The sequence below is a fragment of the Antechinus flavipes genome, chromosome 3 (genome assembly GCF_016432865.1).
Source record: "Antechinus flavipes isolate AdamAnt ecotype Samford, QLD, Australia chromosome 3, AdamAnt_v2, whole genome shotgun sequence".
Lineage (NCBI taxonomy): Eukaryota > Metazoa > Chordata > Mammalia > Dasyuromorphia > Dasyuridae > Antechinus > Antechinus flavipes.
In genome coordinates, this window is record NC_067400.1 from 447,483,187 (window position 1) to 447,504,462 (window position 21,276).

The window sequence follows — 21,276 nt, forward strand, 5'->3', positions numbered from 1 at the left end:
ACAGCAATTAAGGTACAAAAATAGTCCCAACTAAACTGTCTGCTGAAACAGAACTCATTAAAACAAGCTTTTGATAGTGACATAGCCATTGGTGTTCCTTGGATAGCCAGTGGCTTAAGAAAAATTTTTAACTTTGTCAGCAAAACACTTTACATACTTTGTGTCATTTGATTTGAAAAGGCTTTGTAGTCAATGGATTATTAGAGTAAATGGGATACAGGTAAGAACTGATAATTGAAATGCACAGATAATTCAAGAATCTAAGTTTGAGCTTTATTTTTCAGGCTTTTACTCAAACAAGCCTTTTTCCACAGCAAATTGTTAGGGTACTTGTCATTCCCTAACATATAACCAATTTGGCAAATGTGAGTTTTTATCCTCTCTATCTCTGTCCATTTTTCCTTGTAGAAAGCTAGGGAGTTGTAAAGGGGCTAAAGGGATAGAGGAAAGTGGGAAAGAAGCAAAGCCCAAAGGGTGTCTAGTTCCTTCACAAACCAAGAAGTTCATGTTGTTAAAATCTGAGAGGTAGGTATAGTTTTTTTTGGATTTCAAATAATATTGTCACAGATCATTGCTCTGAAAAATGACGATCTTACTTCATGAACAACTACTAGTTTCCTTTTGCAATAGCAGATAGATAGATAGATAGATAGATAGATAGATAGATAGATAGATAGATGTATTTATTATGTATATAAGAAGGAATTAGCAAACCACTCCAGTATCTTTACCAAAAAAACTTTAAATGAGATCATATAGAATTGGACATGACTGAATAATAAGTGTGTATAGTGTTTTAAAGTTTACAAAAGGCTTTGTACATGTCATTTTATATGATCTTCACAATGACTTTTGGGGGAATATACTGGAGGTGCTAAATTTCACCATATTACTGATGAAAAACAGAGCTGACTCATTCATAATCATACATCTGGTATCAATATTGAAATTTGAACCCAACTCTTTCCTATCTCTAATCTACTATTCTTCCATTATTCCATTCTAAATGCTTTCACTGTACTATGCTTTCATAGTCATATAATTTTTGAGATAATCAGTTCTATCTTTTCCACTTTTTTGATTTCTATCAGAACTAAGGCTAATGAAAGAAAGAAAAGATATACAAAAATATGTACAAGAATATTTGTGGCAGTTATTATCATTATAGCAAAAACCAAAGGAAGGGATACTTGTAAACTGAGGAATCATTATAAAAGTTATATTATATTAATGTAATGAACTATAGGTGTCTCAAAAGTCCTGGTATAGTTTTACTTTATTATAACTTAAAACTATGAACTATACTAAAGCTTTTGAAATACCTTGTATTATTGTGCCTTAAAAAATGACTGTAGGGATGTCTTCAGAAAAAACTTAGGAAAACATGTATGAACTGATGCAGAGTAAAGTGAACAGACTATATTTTGAAGAAAAAGAATTTGGATACAATTAAAGCTATTCACTGCAATGACCCACCATAATTCTAGAGAACCAGTGATAAAGTGTGTTACCCACCTCTTGACTCTGGTGGTAGACTCAAGGTATAGAATAAATTATACACTTTCAGGCATTTACAATGTGAGAATTTGTTTTTATTTGACCATGTATATATGCTACAAAGGTTTGGTTTTTATTTTTCTTAATCAGTGAAGGGGAAGTTAGGAAGGAAAATACAGTAATGATATAGAAGACAAAGAAGGAAGACAGGAAGGCAGAAAGGAAGGAAGAGAGAAATAAAAGAAAGAAGGAAGAAAGGAAGGAAGGAAGGAAGGAAGGAAGGAAGGAAGGGAGGAAGGAAGGAAGGAAGGAAGGAAGGAAGGAAGGAAGGAAGGAAGGAAGGAAGGAAGGAAGGAAGGAAGGAAGGAAGGAAAGAAGGAAGGGAGGAAGGAAGGAAGGAAGGAAGGAAGGAAGGAAGGAAGGAAGGAAGGAAGGAAGGAAGGAAGGAAGGAAAGAAGGAAGAAGGAAGGAAGGAAGGAAGGAAGGAAGGAAGGAAGGAAGGAAGGAAGGAAGGAAGGAAGGAAGGAGGGAAGGAAGGAGGGAAGGAAAATCATTGAAGCTTTTTTAAAAATACACAAAAGAAAACAGAAGGCCAGAAGGAAATACAAATAAGCAAGACAACCTTGAAAATTTAAAGCTGAATTTGTTATTTACTTGAAGGAAAAAAAGTAAATTGGATCTAATAGAGATTATCTGGATCATACACAGTCCTCCTTTCTTTTATTCTTTGTATATGAAAATATTATTGGTCCAGAAGTCCAGGAAGAAAAGGTTTCTTTTTCACTAAAGCAAAACAAACTACACATAAATATAAACCAGTCAAACTATTCAGTGCTATTCTTAAATTTTAAGGAGATTCCATCTGTAATGCAACACGTCCTAGTTTTTAAAAGCCATTTATGTCAAGAAGATTTTCCTTGCATTTGATTTGTGTTTTACTTGCCATAATTTAATTTCTTTGTTCTATTTTTTTTCCATAAAGATGGAGAAAAACTGATTCAAACCTTCTTAGAAATTTGTCTTAAAATTGATTTTTGTTCATTTCTCAGTAGCAAAAAATAAAAAAAACAGAGTTTGTGCTGATCTAGTTAGAACTTTTTTTTAACTTTATGAGGTGTTTCCTTATTTTTAAAATGAAGGAATTGAACTACTCAATATCTTCTAAGATCCAGTCAGCACTGTATTCATGATACTTTCATCCAAAGGATATTCTTTGGAAGGCTTGTCCTTTATAGAAAATAATAATTTCTGTTGCATAAATAAACCATTATCACATTAATAACCATGAGAATGAAATCTGAATTGAATCAAAATGTATGATCTAATTATTTATAGGTGATTAAGGTTTTGTAAGAAATCTTTAACTAAATATTTTTGAGATTATTTTGAACAATTGCTCATAGTCTTTAATGTTATTCTCTTTATGGGGACAGAGAAATATCATGTTTCTTCTATTTCCAAATAAAACTGAAAAAATTGTCTGCATATTTCAATCAAGTCAGTACTTGTAATGAGGCACCAAGGTGAAACAGAATTACAAAACTCAGAATGTGCTTTATATAGGTAAAGCTACAACTGAATGGACTGAGGATGGTGACCACAAGTTGAAAATTTAACACCCCATAAAGACTTGTATTTTGCTGCCTAAGCATAAAAAAAAATGACCATATGTAGTACAATGAAAAGAGAATTAAAGTCAAAGGATATGGCTTCAAATCCAGCCTTCAATATTTCACTATCTCTATGACCTTGAACAAGTCCCTTGAACTCCTCGAACCTCAGTTCCCTTCATCTATAAAATGTTAGAGTTGAGCCAGATGGTCTCTAACTCTCCTGCAGTTCTAGAGTTATGACCCTATAATCCTATATGGAACATTAACCTGATAAATGAGGGCATTCATTGACAATATGTAAAAAAAAATGACTTTGAAATAACTTAAAAAGAAAGAACCAGTAACAGTCCCAATATTTTATAATTACATTATTCATATTGTAGATAATGTAATTATTACACATAGTATCTATATGTAATATATATGACATTTCTTCTTTGAACCTGAAAACCTTGGAACATAGAGTTGGAAGGGATCTTTGTTGTGGGGGTTCAGTCATTTCAATCATGACCAATCTTCTATGACTCGATTTGGGGTTTTCTTGGCAAATGAACTGGTTTGCCATTCATTTCTTTCTCCAACTTCTTTCTTGTTGAGGAAAGTGACTTGCTTGGTGTCACACAGCTAGTAATATCTGAAACTGGATTTTAACTCATGAAAATGAGTCTTTCTGACTCCAGCAGTCTATCTACTGTTCCCTGTAGCTGCCCCTGGAAGGGATCTTAGATCATTAATTCAAGTGAATTAAAAAACAAACAAGTGAGGTCCAAGGGTCAAAGTGACTTAAAGGGAACTAGATTATAAAGGGCATATGAACCTAAGCTTTCTGACTCCAGGTATCTGTTATGTGTTGGGCATTATTCTAAGGGATGGAGGTATATAGAGAAAAATTAATATCTGTCTTAAAAAGAAATTCTTTTTTAAATTCTAAATATTTTCCCCAAGCAAGAATTACCCATCCATAACTTCTTAGACTTTGCAATTTTTGGAAGTACTTTTCTCCTAAATATGAGATCCCACCACTAACTTTGTGTTTTTAAGAACATCTGAGAAGTATAGTAATTGAATAATCCTGAAAGATTTCAGTTAGAACTTCTATATTTTCAAATGTTTTAATTTAAAAGAAATAAAATATCTAAGAATATTTTTAAAATGTTAAAGAAAAAAATTATACATGAGGTTTTTTTTCCTTTTAAAATTTATCTAGATCTGTGGATATATGATAGCTGTGGTCAAAAGATCTAATATATTTTTCCATTAAAAATCTTGATGTAAGTAACTTGATCTGCTTGTGCTATTCCTCTTATGAAGGTGTTTTTCCCTATAAGGGGAAAGTTCTATAGTAGGCATACTAGTACATCAGGAGTTATCCATAGTGATCTGATTATCATATGGATACTATTGAATAAACCACTCAAAAAAAATTTGTTGCTGAAACCATATGCTGACTTTTTACTGCTATCAAGGAGTATTACATTTAAAAGAGTGAAAGGAAACTCATTCCCCACATGTTGCTGCATCTACTCCATTATGAAAACAAAGGGCTCTTACCTCATAGCCTATTGATACATCAAGTAATAAATGTGACAGTTACCGGTTCTATAGCCCTTATTCACCTCTTCCTGCAGAACTGAAATGTAACATGTTCCTTACTCGTAACAGATGGTTTAAACACTCTTTTGAAATTTCTCTGCAGAGGAATCCCTGTTGATTTCATTAAAAGTGGAAAGGTTTTATGCAGATGTAGACTTGCAGGGATTTATTGTTATAATTATTATTATGAGTGATCCCATGCTGAGTGCCATGCTTTTTTCTTGTAGGTGATGTGCCTTCAGGATTTTTTTGGTGACGATGACATTTTTATTGCATGTGGACCAGAGAAGTTCCGTTACCAGGATGATTTCTTGCTAGATGAAAGTGGTAAGAAAAGAAAAAAAAAGTTCAAAACAGAGGGAAATTTGAGGCAGCTTTTCCAAATGTGCAGTGCTGGGCCAAGATTATGTCAACTCCAAAGCCTACCAAAATCAGTTTCAGATCCAAGACCAGCATGTCTTTTCCATCACTCTAATTTCTTTGATTTTTGATATAGAAAACAGATGAAAGGATTGGAAAATTTACAATGAGATTAAAATGTTTAAAAGAATAAATGATTATTGGCTAATTTATATGAACTTCACAATAATTAAATCAATAATTACAGAAAATTATAAAAATGGCTATTATATTTATAATTATATGATCTTTTAAATAAAATTTAAGTTTTGTGAGATTGATGATCATAAAACTACAGAATATATTTTCTTGGCTCAGCTAGCACTTAGCCTCAATCAAATTCTGCATTAATAAAGCTTGTTGGTCATTTTATTCTCTTTATTCCACTAAATATCAGAGTCTGTGTTTTTTAATACTCTCTAGCTAGCATTAAAAGACAGAGATATGTCCTACACAAACAGAATCTGAACCCTAAAACCAGCAGTCATGGTAATTGTTGGTGAAAATGGAGGGTCATAGGGAGGGTATGCCTCAAAAGATGAATAGAAAAGATTGTGTCTGTTTTTAGTATGAATTGCTGATGATAAAATTGGTCTCAGAAACATAACTATCTAATAGGAGAGGCCATTGGGCAGGACCAAGAAAGACCTTTCTAATAGTAGCTTTGTTTATAATTTAATTAATGGTTACCATATTCCCATCAGGAAGGAATTAAACATCCACTCATAGTTAGGATTCTCTTTTGTTGAATGTGCTTTTGAAGTAAAATGGGTGGGTGCTTTTTTTTCCCTTTAGGTGAACTCAAGAACAAATTTGGTGACCTATGTATGATAGAGTAGATGGAAACCGTCTGAGTGCTAACATCAGTAATGGAAGAGGTTGGAGTGAGGGGGGTAAGAGGTGGAAATGCCAGGAATATATTTTGAAAACTTCTCTATGCTTCCCCAGAATTTTTTTGTGTGTATGTATATATATGTACATGTGTGTATATATACATGTATAAATATATGTGCATACATATATATTTTAGTATGTCCATCCCTCAGAAGTTTAAACCTAATATAATTATTTCAACATGTATAAAGACATTAATGTTGCTTAGAGGGAAAGCCTTGCTTCCCTCCTTGCCTTTGTTTTTAAAGATAACAAAATGCCCATGAGAACTAACAGTACCCAACAGCATATGCGATTGGTTCATTTAAACAAGTCCCAACAAATGATTATGGTGTCTGGGATAAATAATTTTCATCTCCACCATTATCTGTAATGAAAGTTGCCCTTTGGGGTGAATATTTCCATAAAAAATAAGCACTGTCTGCAGCTAGAGAAGTTTCTCTTCCCTTGGGGATAAGACCAAGCTTCTCAGTTCATATAGCATAAAAGCACATTTAGTTAAAATATAGAATTGGATTTGAGAAAAGCTACCCTGCCTTTCATTTTAAAGATCACTTCATTTGATGGACTAGGCAAAGAGAGACCCGTTAAATCCTAAAAGATAGGTTACATTTATGGCTTTGTTTAGAACCAAACATCCTGGAGTTCTATTCAGCTTCAAATCAAAGCCATTTAGGGCTTAACCATGGGCTTCTCACCCACCCTATAGTATTATATAAGTTTTGGTAACTCAGTGAATTAGTCCATAGTTTTACCCACTTTTCCTTAACTATCCACAGATACATGTATACACATTCTCATATGTTCAGACACTACTATTCTACTTATCCTTCCAAATATTCCTTCAAAAAAAAATCTTCTGGCTTCTCTCTGGCCTTTGTTGGTTGTTTTTGCTAATACTTGATGAGTACACCAAAAAAATTTATTCCAATTTCCCCACTTTGATACTCTATCCATTCAATGAACAGAAGAGAATACTACATAGACACACTACATAAAACTCAAATAAAAACATCATATTTATGAGCACATATAACACACACACACACACACACACACACACACACACACACTATCTTTCCTTTATTGTTTGACTCCCTTTAAAGGGCCTTTGTCAACTTTGTTATAGTTTTTCCTTTGAATTCTTTTGTCATTTTATATATTATGAAGAAACCAGAGTGTGGGAAATCTTAGTTGGTGATGAAATCACAAGATGGCTAAATGGATTTGTCCCAAGACTAAACCTTTTTTGATAACTCTGATTATCCTCTTGATTCTCTAGCATGTTCTTACACTAATGTATTAAAATTTGAACCTGGTTTCCTAAGTGCTGAGAACATGATTTTGCCCAGATTAGTGGCATTTGCTAAATAGTATTTGCACATTGATGCTTCATTTGCCTTGTTTCCACAATGGCTCCCTAAAAAGAGTCTCAACAGGGGGTGCAGACATCTTTAGAATTAATACTCCCACCCCTGCTCAGAACCACACTCAATTTAATGGCACCAAGATATGGCCTTTTATAATAGCAGCAGTACTTTTATTTTATCTTTCAAAATTAATCCAACTCCCAGCATGCTCAGGATTAGCAATAATATATCCCTCTAATTACTGCTATGGAAACTCATAGCAGACAGTCCTTAAGGTCTTCCTAGTAGGGAGTTTTGCCATTAGATATGTATATTTAATGTGGCTGGGCCAAAAGCACATTAGAAACAACAAAAAGACTTTTCCTTGCTTCTGAGCTGTTAAAAAGAGCTTCTTTTTCTACTTCAAAACATAAATTATACTATTAGTAAGAAAATGTTTAACATCTACCAAATGACTGCATAATGCTGGAGAGAGAAAGGCAGAGGCAAGGAGATTGATGTGCTTTTTGTCCGCTTGGCCAACTGTCTAATTGTGAGTGATGAGAACAGACAGCATGCCGGAGGAAAGAGGATGATGATAATGATCATGCTTGTGTGTTGATGACAAAAAGGCAAACTTGGAAATTATTGCTATTAACAAATGCTGGATTTTAGATGAGAAATGTCCGCTCTGCCTCTGAGGACTTGAAAATGTCTTTGTAATGATGTTTCTATAACATAATCCCTACTTCTCACTGAATTGAGTTGTAATTTTTTCCGTTGTGTCTGACTCTCTGTGACTCCATTTGGGGTTTTCTTAGCAGGGATACTAGAGTGATTTTACCATTACTTCTCTAGCTCATTTTACAGATGAGGAAACTGCAGTAGCTCAAAAGAAAGGGGAATGGAGAGACATCTCTACTCCAAATATTAAGCTGAAGTACTTGTGCCTTACCTCAGGTAGAACCTTCTGAGCTTGTCTTGGTCTGATCAGCCACAGTCAGATATGCTTATACATATCTGTATATATCAGGGCTAAATGACTTGCCCAGGGTCACACAGCTATATTTTTGGCCAGATTTGAATGAGGGAAGATGAATGTTTTTGACACCAGGTCTGGCACTCCTAGCTGCCTTAAATAGACTTGAAAGCTATTATTTTTTTCTCCCTTAATTTCCTTGAATTGCCTCCTCACTCTTTTGCTTAGATCACTCATGAACGCAACTGTTTTTCTTTTTCCTTTCCTTTTCCTTTGTTTCCTCCATGCCTTTTTTTTTTAAGATCAAAATCTTCTCATCAGAAAGGAGAAAGGGAATTTATATAGATGTTTTCTGAGAACAAATTGAGCAGCTCATAAATTTTTTCAGAAATATTTTTGGAACAAATAAGGGTCATTTCACAAAGCAATGGGAAAAGCTGACTACAGGTATTCATCCCTGGATTTGCTGAAAATGAGGGAGAGTAGTTTACTGACAAATAGAACCTGTGGATAGCAAAAGTCCAAAAATGGAATCAAATGCCTGCTGTGGGTGACTAGCTGCTTGAATTCAAACACTGATAGTATGGAAAAGATGTGTTGAATTATGTTGATTTTTTTTTCAATTGAATGGTTTATGATGATGATTCAATATCAGGCCATTGCCATTTCTTATGGCCATTTCTTAATTGTATTTCTTAAGGAAACCATAGGTTTCCTTAAATAATTATAAAATTTTATACAGTAAAATTATATTATGCAATAATAAATTATGTTTATGTCATAATAAATTTATGTCATATGGCTGATATGACTGAATATTTGATCATCTGTTCAGACTGAAGTCTGAACAAGATAGAATATTCTCAGAAAAACTTTGTTAGGTTCTGGGTTGATATTTAACTTATTGGTTGTCCTTTGTATTTGAAGAGGACCAAAATAACATTACTATGTTCGGGTAAAATAATTATGGAGTAAAATGATAGTAACTGTATCATTCAAGTTGTAGAAATTCTGCATCCATTGGGTACCTAGAATGGCAAGAATTATAGACCAAGAGGCTTTTATAAAATGCCATGACAGCTCCCCATACTGCAAATTTTAAAACTCAAAAATATCTTTGAGAATTTAGCAAATAAACTGTGTTGTAAATGCAGTTTCATCAGAGGCAGAATTGTTGTCAATCCCTCCAATACTGATCTATAAAAACTTAAGATCAAAGTTTTATTAGATGGCACCACAAAACTCTTAATTTCCAAACAACATGGAGTGAAAAGCTTTCAAGATCAAGATCCAGTGGAAGAAATTTCAACTTTATCAGTCAATCTCTAGTTATTCTATTAAGTAGAAAAGTATATACCTTAAATGTGCATCTTTGTAGTTTGGAGTTGTACTAAGCAACTGTTTTTTTTTGTTTTTTTTTTTTTTTTGTTTTTTATGATAGCTGTTTCTCTATATTCACAGAGATATACCTGCTGGCTTCACTGAGTTTTAAGTTCCTTAATTAGTAGAACTTTTGAAGTCAAGGTGATTAGCCACTGAGGATACAGCTGTGGTTAATGAAAAGCTAGGGCTTTGGGCCCTAGTGAAAATGTCACTAACTCTCAAATTTATAACCTCTTCTTAACCTGAAAACTTTGCCCGAGAAATTTCTAATCGTATTATATGAGGTAACAAGCATGGAATAAGGGTTCTTCCCTTTTCACGCCTTTTTAGAAGGGTTTTTGGATCTTTAAATCATATTTCTATGATTATAGGATTCAGTTTTAGTTCATCTCAGAAAACATTCATTAAGGTCCTACTATAGAAGCTCTAGAGGGAAAGTAGAATGGTCCATATAATCAAGTCCGTTCCATTCCATTTAGCATACAGACATATATTAGATATCATCAATCCAACTCCTTCATTTACAGGCAAAAAAAACTAAGGCTCTCCCAGTTGATGAGTCACTTCTATGAGAACCCACTTGGAAATATCAAAATTAGGGCTCTAACCTGAGTTCCTCTGACTATTGAGAGGCTGTGTGAAATAGTAGGTAGTGTGCTGGGTTTAGATTTAGAAAGACCTGCATTCAAATCTATCACCAGGAGACTAAGCTGTGTGATCATTAGTAAATTACTTAACTTTGTTAATACTCACTTTCTAATCCTGTAAAATGGGGACATCAGTACCAAGAATCAAGCTCAAATGAGAGAGAGAATTTATATAATGCATTTTGAAGCTTTAAAGCACCTGTATCACTATGGATTATTACTAATTTTTGTACTAAACCAAGCAAAAACTTATTTAAACTTTGAAGGGCTGTTAAATAACAGGAATTTTCCACAACAACAAGAACAGCACCTACGAAGCTCAAGAATTGAGCAATGCAAATGCTCTACAAATAACAGTATCCCCGATATTATAATAGTGTTGATAAGCATGTTTATACCATGTTAAAAGTGAGGTTTGATGGCCATCACGGACCCTTAGGCAATTTTTTAATTTTTCACTAATCCTTCCCTCACAGGTAATTTTGAGGAAGAGTTAACATTACAATTATGAGATATGATTCAGATGAAACATACATATATGGATTTTAACACATTTCAAATGCCTTTAGGGATCATCGTCATCTTTTACACTCACTGAGCATCTTAGTTGCTGAACATCTGTACAAAATATCCAAATGTCACTACTATTCCCTGGAGCCTCCATGCTAAAGAGACCATGTAGGGTAAAATGACTGCCATGTTTTGGCAAAATCGGAGAATTTTACAGAGATTTAATTTTAATTGGAAATCATAGCTAATTTAAATTTAATTAATGAGCCCCGGTCTCTGAGTATATCACATATCAATACTCGTGTTTCAAAAAAATTTTTTTTCAATTGATCTTAATTCATTTGTTCATTCCTTCCTTCACTAAACACTTAATAAGCATCTGTTGTATACAAGGCACCATGCCAGACATTGAGAATAATTTAATCCAACTACTATTAACAGGAATCAGTGATGCCTTGAAATTAACAACAGTCATTAGATACTTCAAGGGGGTAATCCCAAATGAGAAGTGTGACTCTTTAGACTATAAAAAAATGAATACCAAAAATTTTTTGCTTCTTTTTTGTGAATAATTTTCATCTTTTTGGTAACATTCGATCATCTGATGATGTCTAGATGAGAAAAGGAAATGAAAATCAATTATATCATTTTTATTAATTTTATCTTATAAAATACCTTTTAATACTGGTAGCGTCTTAGTGGCAAGTTCAGAAATGGAAAATCTTGGGGCTGGCATGGATTGCCCTTGTCAGCTTGTGGAAATTTATCCATGGTAAAATCACAGTGAGTTCTTAGAACTTTTTCAAATTTAGCTATATGTTCAAATAAGGCGGAAATATAAAATTTACCAGAGCAGTGTGACATTTTTAGATTTAATCAATTCTCAGGATATGGAGCCATATACAGTACCATATCTTTGAGTTATAACCAAATTGGAACATATGGTGGTTCTTTACCATAGAGAGAATTTTCCATTTAAAAAAAATTACAGCATTTAGTTTGCTTTTTAAAATTTCTCTGTTATCTACAATATGCTTCCTTTCATAATAGGTAAGAATAACAACATCAGTTATTGGAGAGGTTAGACATTGCACATGATAAAAATAACAGTCATAGAATCTGAAAAAGTCACAAAGGTTATCTAGTTTAACTTTCATCCCAATTCAAAAATAACTCTAGCAGCTGAATCTCCAGCTTCAGATTGTACTTCTCCAGTGATGGAGAGCTTACTATTTTGATACTCAATAGAGTGCCATTGTTGGACAGCTCTAAATATTGGATTTCTTCCATATATTAAGAGGAAATCTACCTCCTTTTAACTTCCATTCTTTGATCCCAGTCCTACATACTAAACAAAGATTCCACTTGACAGCTTTTCAAACATTTTAAAGACAGGTGATATGTTTTATCAGACTTTTCCATGGAAAATAACATAATGGAAAAAACACTGAGTTTTGGATTAAAAGATGTAAATTCAAGTTGTAGCTCATCTACTTACCAGCTCAAAGCTTAGGTAAAGTCACATAATCTCTCCAATATTATTTTCTCCCTCATCAAAATGAAAAAGACTGTAGCAGTTGATTTCAAAAATACCTTCTAACCTAACATTCATTATGTCCCCAGTTCCTCATATGACAGTTTCCAGACTTCTTATTTTTTTCATTTATCCTTTTCTGAACACTGTCCAATTTATCAGCATCCCTCTCAAAATGAAAGAGTGAATAAAGAATTGGCTTTGGAGTCAAGAAGATCTGAATTTAAAACTTGATTTTGATGTATAATGGATGTTTGACTATGGGCAAAACATTTAACTTCTTTGTACTCTATGCAATCTTCTAAGACTGTAAGTTACAAAGAAGGCAGAAGGAGTTTCTTTACCTATTTAATCATAACTACAATCCCTCTAGCAATCCCTTTTAAAATATGGTGCTCAGAATTTAACACATTATTCTAGTTTTTGCTCTGATCGAGATAAAGCATAGTGGAATTCCCTTGTTAATATAGTTTATGATTAATTGTTATTTGTTTTTTTTAATAATTTCATTTGCATCTCATGTTGGGGCAATTGATACAAAATAGAGTGAGCTAGAAACCTACTTTTTGCTTCTCTAAAGAAAGACACAGGAGGACTTTGGAACTCTACCTTCTAGCCCTCCAATCAGAGAGGAGAGGAGGCTGAGAGAGGTGGTGGTTGAAATTAGAAGCTATGAGCTTATCCTGGAAAAGGCAACTTGCTCCATGTAGTTGAAAGCTAGCAAGGCAGCAGTTACAAAATGGAGGATATTTCATCCTAGTCCCTAAATTTTTATTGTTCAGTTTCATATCAGTGAACAAGAATGTGTTCAATAAATAGTAAGGTCATAATGTCATGGATATAAGAAAAGTAATATTCTGTGATAATAGAAACTCTATTTTGCATATGATTCTCACTAATAAGGAGAAAATGATGGCTAGAGGAAAAATAGTGCCAAGCCCAAGGGAAGTGAATATCTCCATCTAGAGTTTGTGGAAGAAGAGAGGAAATCTGCGCAGAATTTGAAGTTCATCCTACTTTGGAAAAAAAGATTTCAGGTTTCAAAGAAAGGAGAGAGGATCTCATGGATTAAATTTCTTCAAAAAAAAAAAAAAAGTCAGCCCAGAGGGATGGGAAATGCTCAAGGATATAAATCCCCATGACACAAAGGAAACTAATTCCATTGATGAGAAAAAATGAGATTTGTTTGAAGGGACCAATGTGGATGCAGACTTTTAAAAAATGAAGTAAAACCATTTAACAGAGGGTAAAAATGAGCATGGCAACAGTAAGTAAAAATAGTATCAGAAGTGCTAAAGCTAAGAATGAGTTGAAGCCAGCAAGGGAAGATGAAGAAAACAGTAGAGGTTTTTAAGAAGTCATATTGAGAGAAAACAGGATTAAAGAAGGATTAGGATGTTTGTTTGAGGTGGAAAATATGAGGATAATGGTAATGGAGAGGCAGAGCTGCTCTATCAGGTTTTTTTAATTGTTTTCTCTGACAAAGACATAACCTTTATATTGGAAAACAGCAAACACAGTTGATTCCCAAGTTAAATAAAGGAGATAGTATGATAGTAATTGTCCTTAATGAATTCTAGTCACCACAGCCAGCTCTGAAAGACTTAGAAGATATAATTGTTGAGGCACACAGGAAAAGGGAGGTATTATAAGGAGAAAGGCAAGAATTGTTCCAAATTTCAAAAAAGTTTAGAGAAAAGAGCCTACAAACAAAAGATCAGAGACGATTTTGATTTCTGGGAAATTTCTAAATTATATCACTAAATAGATGGTTAATTTGGGTTTTTTTACTAATTTTTTTGAAAATATAGTGCTATTATACTTTACCTTCCTCAAATTTTATGTCTTTAAAATATTGTAATGTTTAATATTTTGCACTATTCAAGAGTTATACTGAATGCATGTACTTATTAAATGCTGCCTTTTACTCTGTATTAGGTTGGCATAAGGGACAATAATAAATGTTAAATTTTATTTCAAGCAGGAAGTTTACACTAGATCACTAAGGTTCCTCCCAACTCTGAAAATCTTTGGGATTGCACAAAGAAGAGAAAAGAATTATAACCTTTTAAGCACTGTTTCAGAAATAGTTTCTCTTTGTATTAAGGCAACCTAGCATTTATCACTGATTCTTAATAATGTTTTTAATAAGCAGCCTAAATCTTCTGCTTAACAGATATTATGTACTATACTTTATAATAGTCTAGCTCGCTTTTATAAAGGTTAGTTCTGCCCTGATAGTTTCAATAAGTCAGCAAGCATTTATTAAGCTCCTACTACTTCCAAAGCCTTGTGTTTGGACTTGTTAAAACAGATATATAATAAATATGATCTTTAGTCAACATTTATTTGGCTGAATTCATCTTTGCCCATACAAGGGGAGTCACTGAGATTCCCTTTCTTGGAAGCACAAACAGACTCAGAACAGATCCGAGGGCATACTTCAGAAACAATTGGACCCAGAATAATTCTGAAGCACAGTCAAAGGAAGTTAGCCAGTTCCAAGGGAAATGCCATGAGTGAGAACAACCAATATGGGCAAGTACAAGAGCAGAACAGAAGTGCCAGTAAAAGCAGGCTCTTAGCAAAAGGTCAGGCTATTTGCTTTGGTTAGAAGCAGGGTAAGGAAAGAGAGCAAGATCACTTCATTAGCTGGTACCATTATAATCAGAGACTAAAATCAAGCAGGGGGATGCATTAGGTCATTAAGTTACAATTGCAGGCAACCATTTGCTTGGCATCCCATAGATATGATCACAGTATCTGACATCTCTCCCCTTCAGTTTATTGAGGTAGTAAAAGTTTGGGCTTTTAATGGCTCTGAAGGAAACAACATTTCATTTTATATGTTTGCCAATGAACCTTAACATTAACTTAGTTGAATTTATGTTTTAATATAGTTTTATCTTTTCACACTTCATAACCTTTCAGCAGAATTATACCGACAGTGACGTTAGTGTTGTGATGACTAGCAGACATGAAAGAAAATATGGAAAGGCTAGTGCTTCTCTTTTCTCCCCCACTTCCAGCTGAAGCATAAAATGCTAAAAAGACTTGTGAAATTTCCCAAGTCTGAAAATAATAATATAAAGACTCATTCCATATTGAAAATGATAAATTTGTAGATAAAGAAAAGGGTTCATGTTAAGAGGATTCTTTTGAGAGGAAGGGTCTGCACTTGTGATTCCATCATTTTGAGGGAATTCCTAGTATATAACTCTTCACTAGTGGAGATCACCAAAGCTCGAATTTAGAGTCTTAAAATTGTTGCTTAAAACACTGAGAGGTTGGTAAATTACCCATGGTCCCATGTCTAGCAGCATGTGACAGGGACAGATCCAGGTCTTTATGAATCCATTATTGGCTCTCTATGAAGTTACAATACTTTTCTATGATATATGTGCAAGTAGGTGCATATGAGTGTGGTGGGGTTGTATATATATGGATTTTCTTCACTCCAACCAAATAAAACCACGATGAAGTCAATGGGCCTGTCAAAATACAATAATATTTGTTTGTGGATTTCAGTGACATAAAAGACTTCCATCATGAAAACTCTCTTCACCAATGCAGATCAATAGTTAATATGCTTATCATTAATTATCTGGGACACTAAGATTTTAAGTGACTTGTCCATGCTCAAATAGCTAATATGAGTTAAAATTGGGATTTAAACTCAAATTTTCCTGACTGTAAAATCAGCAGAACTTTATGCTGGGCCATAATGATCTGGACCAAATGTTAAGACTCATATCTATCCAATTTTCTTGCAGATGGATGGGTGGGGTCTGTACAGATGCACTGAGGAATTTGATTTTAGGTTTGGAAAATATTTAAGCTTAAAAAACTCCCATATTTTACTACGTTTAAAATAATGGATTTAAATCAAACATGCACCTAAAAGTTTAAAGAACTAAAGTGAAATTGACAGCACTTTTATTTAGGTTTAATTGATATTTATTTTTATACTTCCCTATAAAAATATGCTTTTAAACTAATCCCACTAAGTTCATAATCACACAATTTCAAAATTAGATGAGTATTTAGTGACCATTTAGTCCAATCTATACCAAAATAAAAATGCCACAGAATCCCTGACAAGTGATCACTTAGCTTTGAAGATCAGTCAGAGCAAACCAATATCTTCCTAAGACAACCCATTCTACTTTGAGATAGCTCTAATTGTTAGCAAGGTTTTCTTTACATAAATCCAAAATTTGCCTTTTTGCAGTTTTTACCAAATGCTTAGTTCTTCCCTATAGGACCAAACATAAGAAGTCTAATATATATTCTAAAAGAGCTGGACAACTGTTATGTCCCGCAGCTCTTTTCTTCTCTGGTCAAAAGATCCCAAATTGTTAAAGGAATGGAATTTAGATATTCGTCATTCCTTTGAAATGTTCTTTAGGTTATCATTGTTCTTTCTTAAACTATGGTGCATAGAACCAGATGCACTATTTGAAAAGTGGTCTTAGCATAGAAAATGTAGTCAGACTATCACCTCCTTATTCCTTCAAGCAGTGCCTCTCTCAATGTAGTCCAAGATCACATTAGTCTTTTTGACAACCATATCATGCCAGATCTCATATTTATGAAGATAATTTTGTGAACCCAATTTTAAGGCTCTCAGTTCCCTTTTTATTCTAAAACTGTGATCATATCATCTGAAATTTCATCTTAACAGATTCAGCCCAACCTTTTGGATTCTGATTCTATTATCCAGAGAAATGGCCATCTATCCCTTCCAACTTTATGTCATCTGCAAAATTAATAAGAAAGCAATAATTTATCTATGATTTCATGCAATTCATTAATAAAGATGTTAAATAGAATAGAGCTATCCACCTAGTTGTTCCTCCGCCACTTTCATGAGTTTGGACAATCAACAGTACAATAAATCAAGCCCTGATTTGTGGCATTTGCTAATTCTAAGGGCATATAAATGCTCACACTGAAAATGCAACACTCTGCTCTTATGAGCCAGCATAAGCAACACACCCTTGACTCTGAGCTCATGTGTGTGTGTTTGTGATTAGAACCTTGAATAAAAAATTTATTAAAAGGCTCTCTTGTAAAACAGACAAAAACTGTTATATCTACATCTTTTTGTGTGTGTGTGTGTGTATATATATATATACACATCACAGTGGAGCTTACTTTTTTGCTAGCCCATGGGACATATGGCTTCTTGATGGAAGAATTACTTTTCAGGTCCAGTACATAACACAAAATATGGCAACTAGGTGGCCAATTTTTTACATGCTTCGCCTGGATCAAAAAGACTCTTCTTCCGGAGTTCTAATCTGGCTTCAGATACTTATTAGCTATATGACCCCAGGTAAATCATTTAATCCTATTTACCTCAGTTTCCTTCTCTGTAAAATGAGCTGGAGAAAGAAATGGCAAACCACTCCAGTAGCTCTGTCAAGAAAACCTCAAATGGGCTCAAAAAGAGTTGGACATGACTGAATCAAGTGAACAACCACAATAATAATCAGAAACACCAGAATACGAAACCTGTCTCATACACTTACTAACTTAAATCCCTATGCAAGATACTTAACCTCTCTCAACCTCAGTGTTCTTGTCAATAAAATGGGAATGATAACAGTATCTACCTCAGATTCATGATGAGGATCAAGAGATAGCATACACAAAAGCAGTTGTTAACTCTTAAAAACATCTAGATGGCATTGTAGATAAAATACTGGCTCTAGAATCAGGACATCCTGAATTCAGATCCAACTTCTCACACTTACCCTGCCCTAATTTCCTCATTTGTAAAATGTAGATAATAAGAGCATCTGTCTCCCAGGATCATTGTGAGGATAAAATGAGGTAATAGTTGCAGAGAACCTAACACAGAAATTAGCATTTGATAGGCACTTTCTTTTCCTTAAAGCACCATGGGAATGTTAAGGTTATTTTACACAGAAATAATGCTACTGACTCACTACCAACGGGAATTATGACTTTTGGGAACTGATTGTTTGGAAGATGGTGATAGATTTGTGCAAATGTCTCTGTCACCCACTTAAATCCAACTCACTTGCATGTCATGGCATCATCTCCTTAATGTCATAGTCCTCTTTGAGAACGAAGGACAAACAACAGCCTCTGACACACATTTGCAAGATACCCAACCTACAGCTAGTTTGTGGTGAAAAAACAGCTTCTCCTGGTATTTGTCTAGCTGGGCAATCAAAAGCAGACTCCAAGGTTTAGCATCTGTGCTTTCATCAATTTTCATCAATAACTATTGTAGCTATTCCTATGGTCAAAGCAAATGTGAAGAGGCAAGGATTTTCCCTGACTTGTACTGGAACTCATATACTCATGAGGCAGCCTGATTGGCACAACCCTAGGCCTGGAGTCAGGAAAACCTGAGTTCATATGTAGTCTCCAATACTTGCTAGCTTTGTAATCCTGAACAATTTACTCAAGCTCTGTTTCTTTTGTTTCCTCAACTCTAAAATTGGAATAATAAGAACACCTATTTCCCAAAGTGGTTATTAGTATCAAATGAGATACTATTTGTAAAGTGCTTAGCATATAGTAATCAATTTAAATACTTATTTTCTTTCTTTCCCTCTTAATTCATTACCCAGTGGTCTTCTTTTTGTACCAAGTTGCTCCTATACACAATATCAAATATTTTACTTTGTATATTCCTTGCAAACAAATAGACTGAGCTTGGGAACAGTTTTCAGGCAACATCATATCCTAAGCAGGATTTTCATGTGTGTCTGTGTGTTCCATCTGAGACACTCAAACTTGCCTCTTACTGAGGTTAGGCAAGATATCAGAATGAATGATTCATTCTGCAAGCATTTATTAAGTACCTACAATATGCCAGGTTCTTTGCTCCATGATGAGAATTTAGAGGCAAAACCAAAATGATCTCTGTCTTCAAGGAGCTTGTGTTCTTTTCTGTAGGAAACATATCAGACAAGCAAACTGGAATATATCTGAATGAACTCAAGGATTATAGATTATAGAATTAGAAGATTTAGGACTTCAAAGACCAGCTAATTCAATGACCTTATTCTATAGAAGACACAGAACACAGTGCCTGTTCCTCAGAAGCCTCCCAAGGAAGAGACAGAGATGGGCCCATTTCAAAGACCTTTTCTGGAGACCCCATTTAAAGGAGTCTTTCTAAGCTTCCAGGGCTTATTTAGGTCTGATTCTCCTTTAATAAATACTGAAAACTAGTGGGAAAAGCACAGAGACATTGAGGTGCCTAATTTTATAAAAATGGTTTCTGTAATAACCCTTTCCATTCTATCTAACTTTTCCCCCTGATGTCAGTAGATTGGAGGTTCACTTGTAATTTGCATGTGTTTCCCCCGTGTCCCTTATGTTATGCTGATATTGTGAAGTTTAAAATCTGACAACCCATAGACTTTTTCCAACAGCACTCAAGCTATTGAACTTGGGTTCAAAGGACAGCGGTAGGTGAACTCAATCCATGGTGTTTTGGAACCACAGAAGTTCTCGTGGTGTCTGTCTATGAGATTGGCTTTATTGGGCATGGGTAGACTTGGATTAATTTTCTGATGGATGGACTTTGGACTCCACATTCCTGGTTTTTTCTTCTTATTAAATGTAACAAATAATAAGAATGATTATAGATTCGATCTAGAAGGAACCTTAGTCCCTTTTCTCAAGCCATCTTTTTTTTTAATAGAAAAGATAACTAGGGCACAAAAGCAGCTAAGTAGAACACTAGAAAGAGTATAGGGCCCAGAGTCAAGAATATTCATCTTCCTAAGTTCAAATCTGGCCTCAAAGACTTCCTAGCTGTGTGACTGAGCAAATCGCTTAACCCTATTTGCCTCAATTTCACTTCTGTAAAGTGAGTTAGAGAAGGAAATGATACACCACTCCAGAATCTTTGCCAAGAAAACCCCAAATGGAGTCTAGAGCCCAGAGAAGTTAACTTGAAGTACCAGGCAAATCAATCAATGCAAATTTATAATTTATTAAGGCAAATCCATTTTATAAGTAATTATAAGCAAGTTTTATGATTTTACTTTGAAATTAAAATTTTCATTCTATTTTTTCTATTTTCTTTGCCTCAAGGATTAAAAAAAAAATGCATTGCATCAGTGAATTCGGCTTGATTCTTTGATATACGCTTAAATCCCAATCCTTAAGTGACTGATTTTAGATCAGACAGGTAGTAAGTAGCAAAGGAAAATTTTGTTGTTATTGTTCCTCCAGAGATAAGATTTGAATCCAGGGTTTGTGATTCCAAATCCATTTGTTTTTCTACTGTAGCATAAGTGAGTATCAGTGCTATAATATTAGGATTCCTTATTCAGAATAACATTTATGACACTGGGAAAATCTTTCCTCCTTTTTAAGCCTCAATTCCTCACTTCTCTCCTTTCTGAAATCAGGAAGACGCAAGTTGAAATCTCATTTCAGACATTTACTAGCCGTGTGACCCTGGACAAGTCACTTACGCTCTATTTGCCTCAGTTTGTTCAACTGTAAAATGAGGATAATAATAGTACCTACCATGCAGAGTTGTGAGGATCAAATAAGATATTTGTAAAGTGCTTATTACAATGCCTCACATATACTAAGCACTTAAATAAATGCCTATTCCCTTCCTTTGTCAAATGATCCCTTCTTGCTTTAAAATCCTTCATCTTAAGGGTCCAGTGATTTTCTGTCTTGCAGCTATGACCCGTTAAAAATGAGTGACAAAAATTCCTCAAATGTGTTGTTTGTTTTCCTGGGTTTGAAAAGTTCTGGAAGGCATGCATTTATTTGCTAATTGGCTTTTTAAAAAAAATCTTTCTGAGAGAGAAAAAAAAAAAAAAAAGACCAGAGCATAAAAGCCTCTTAAATCTTCTTGCCCTTTGCA

The 21,276-nt window shown here is 34.2% G+C and overlaps 1 protein-coding gene across 3 annotated transcripts in view; it reads left to right on the forward strand.

Annotated features, from left to right (window-relative positions):
* Nucleotides 1-21,276, forward strand: part of DCLK1 (doublecortin like kinase 1) — a 393,205-nt gene that overhangs the window by 196,594 nt on the left and 175,335 nt on the right. For all 3 annotated transcript variants that reach the window (XM_051986464.1, XM_051986465.1, XM_051986469.1), the window contains exon 4: nucleotides 4,931-5,030. In XM_051986464.1, the coding sequence (XP_051842424.1) occupies nucleotides 4,931-5,030 (100 nt within the window). The remainder of the gene's footprint in view (nucleotides 1-4,930; nucleotides 5,031-21,276) is intronic.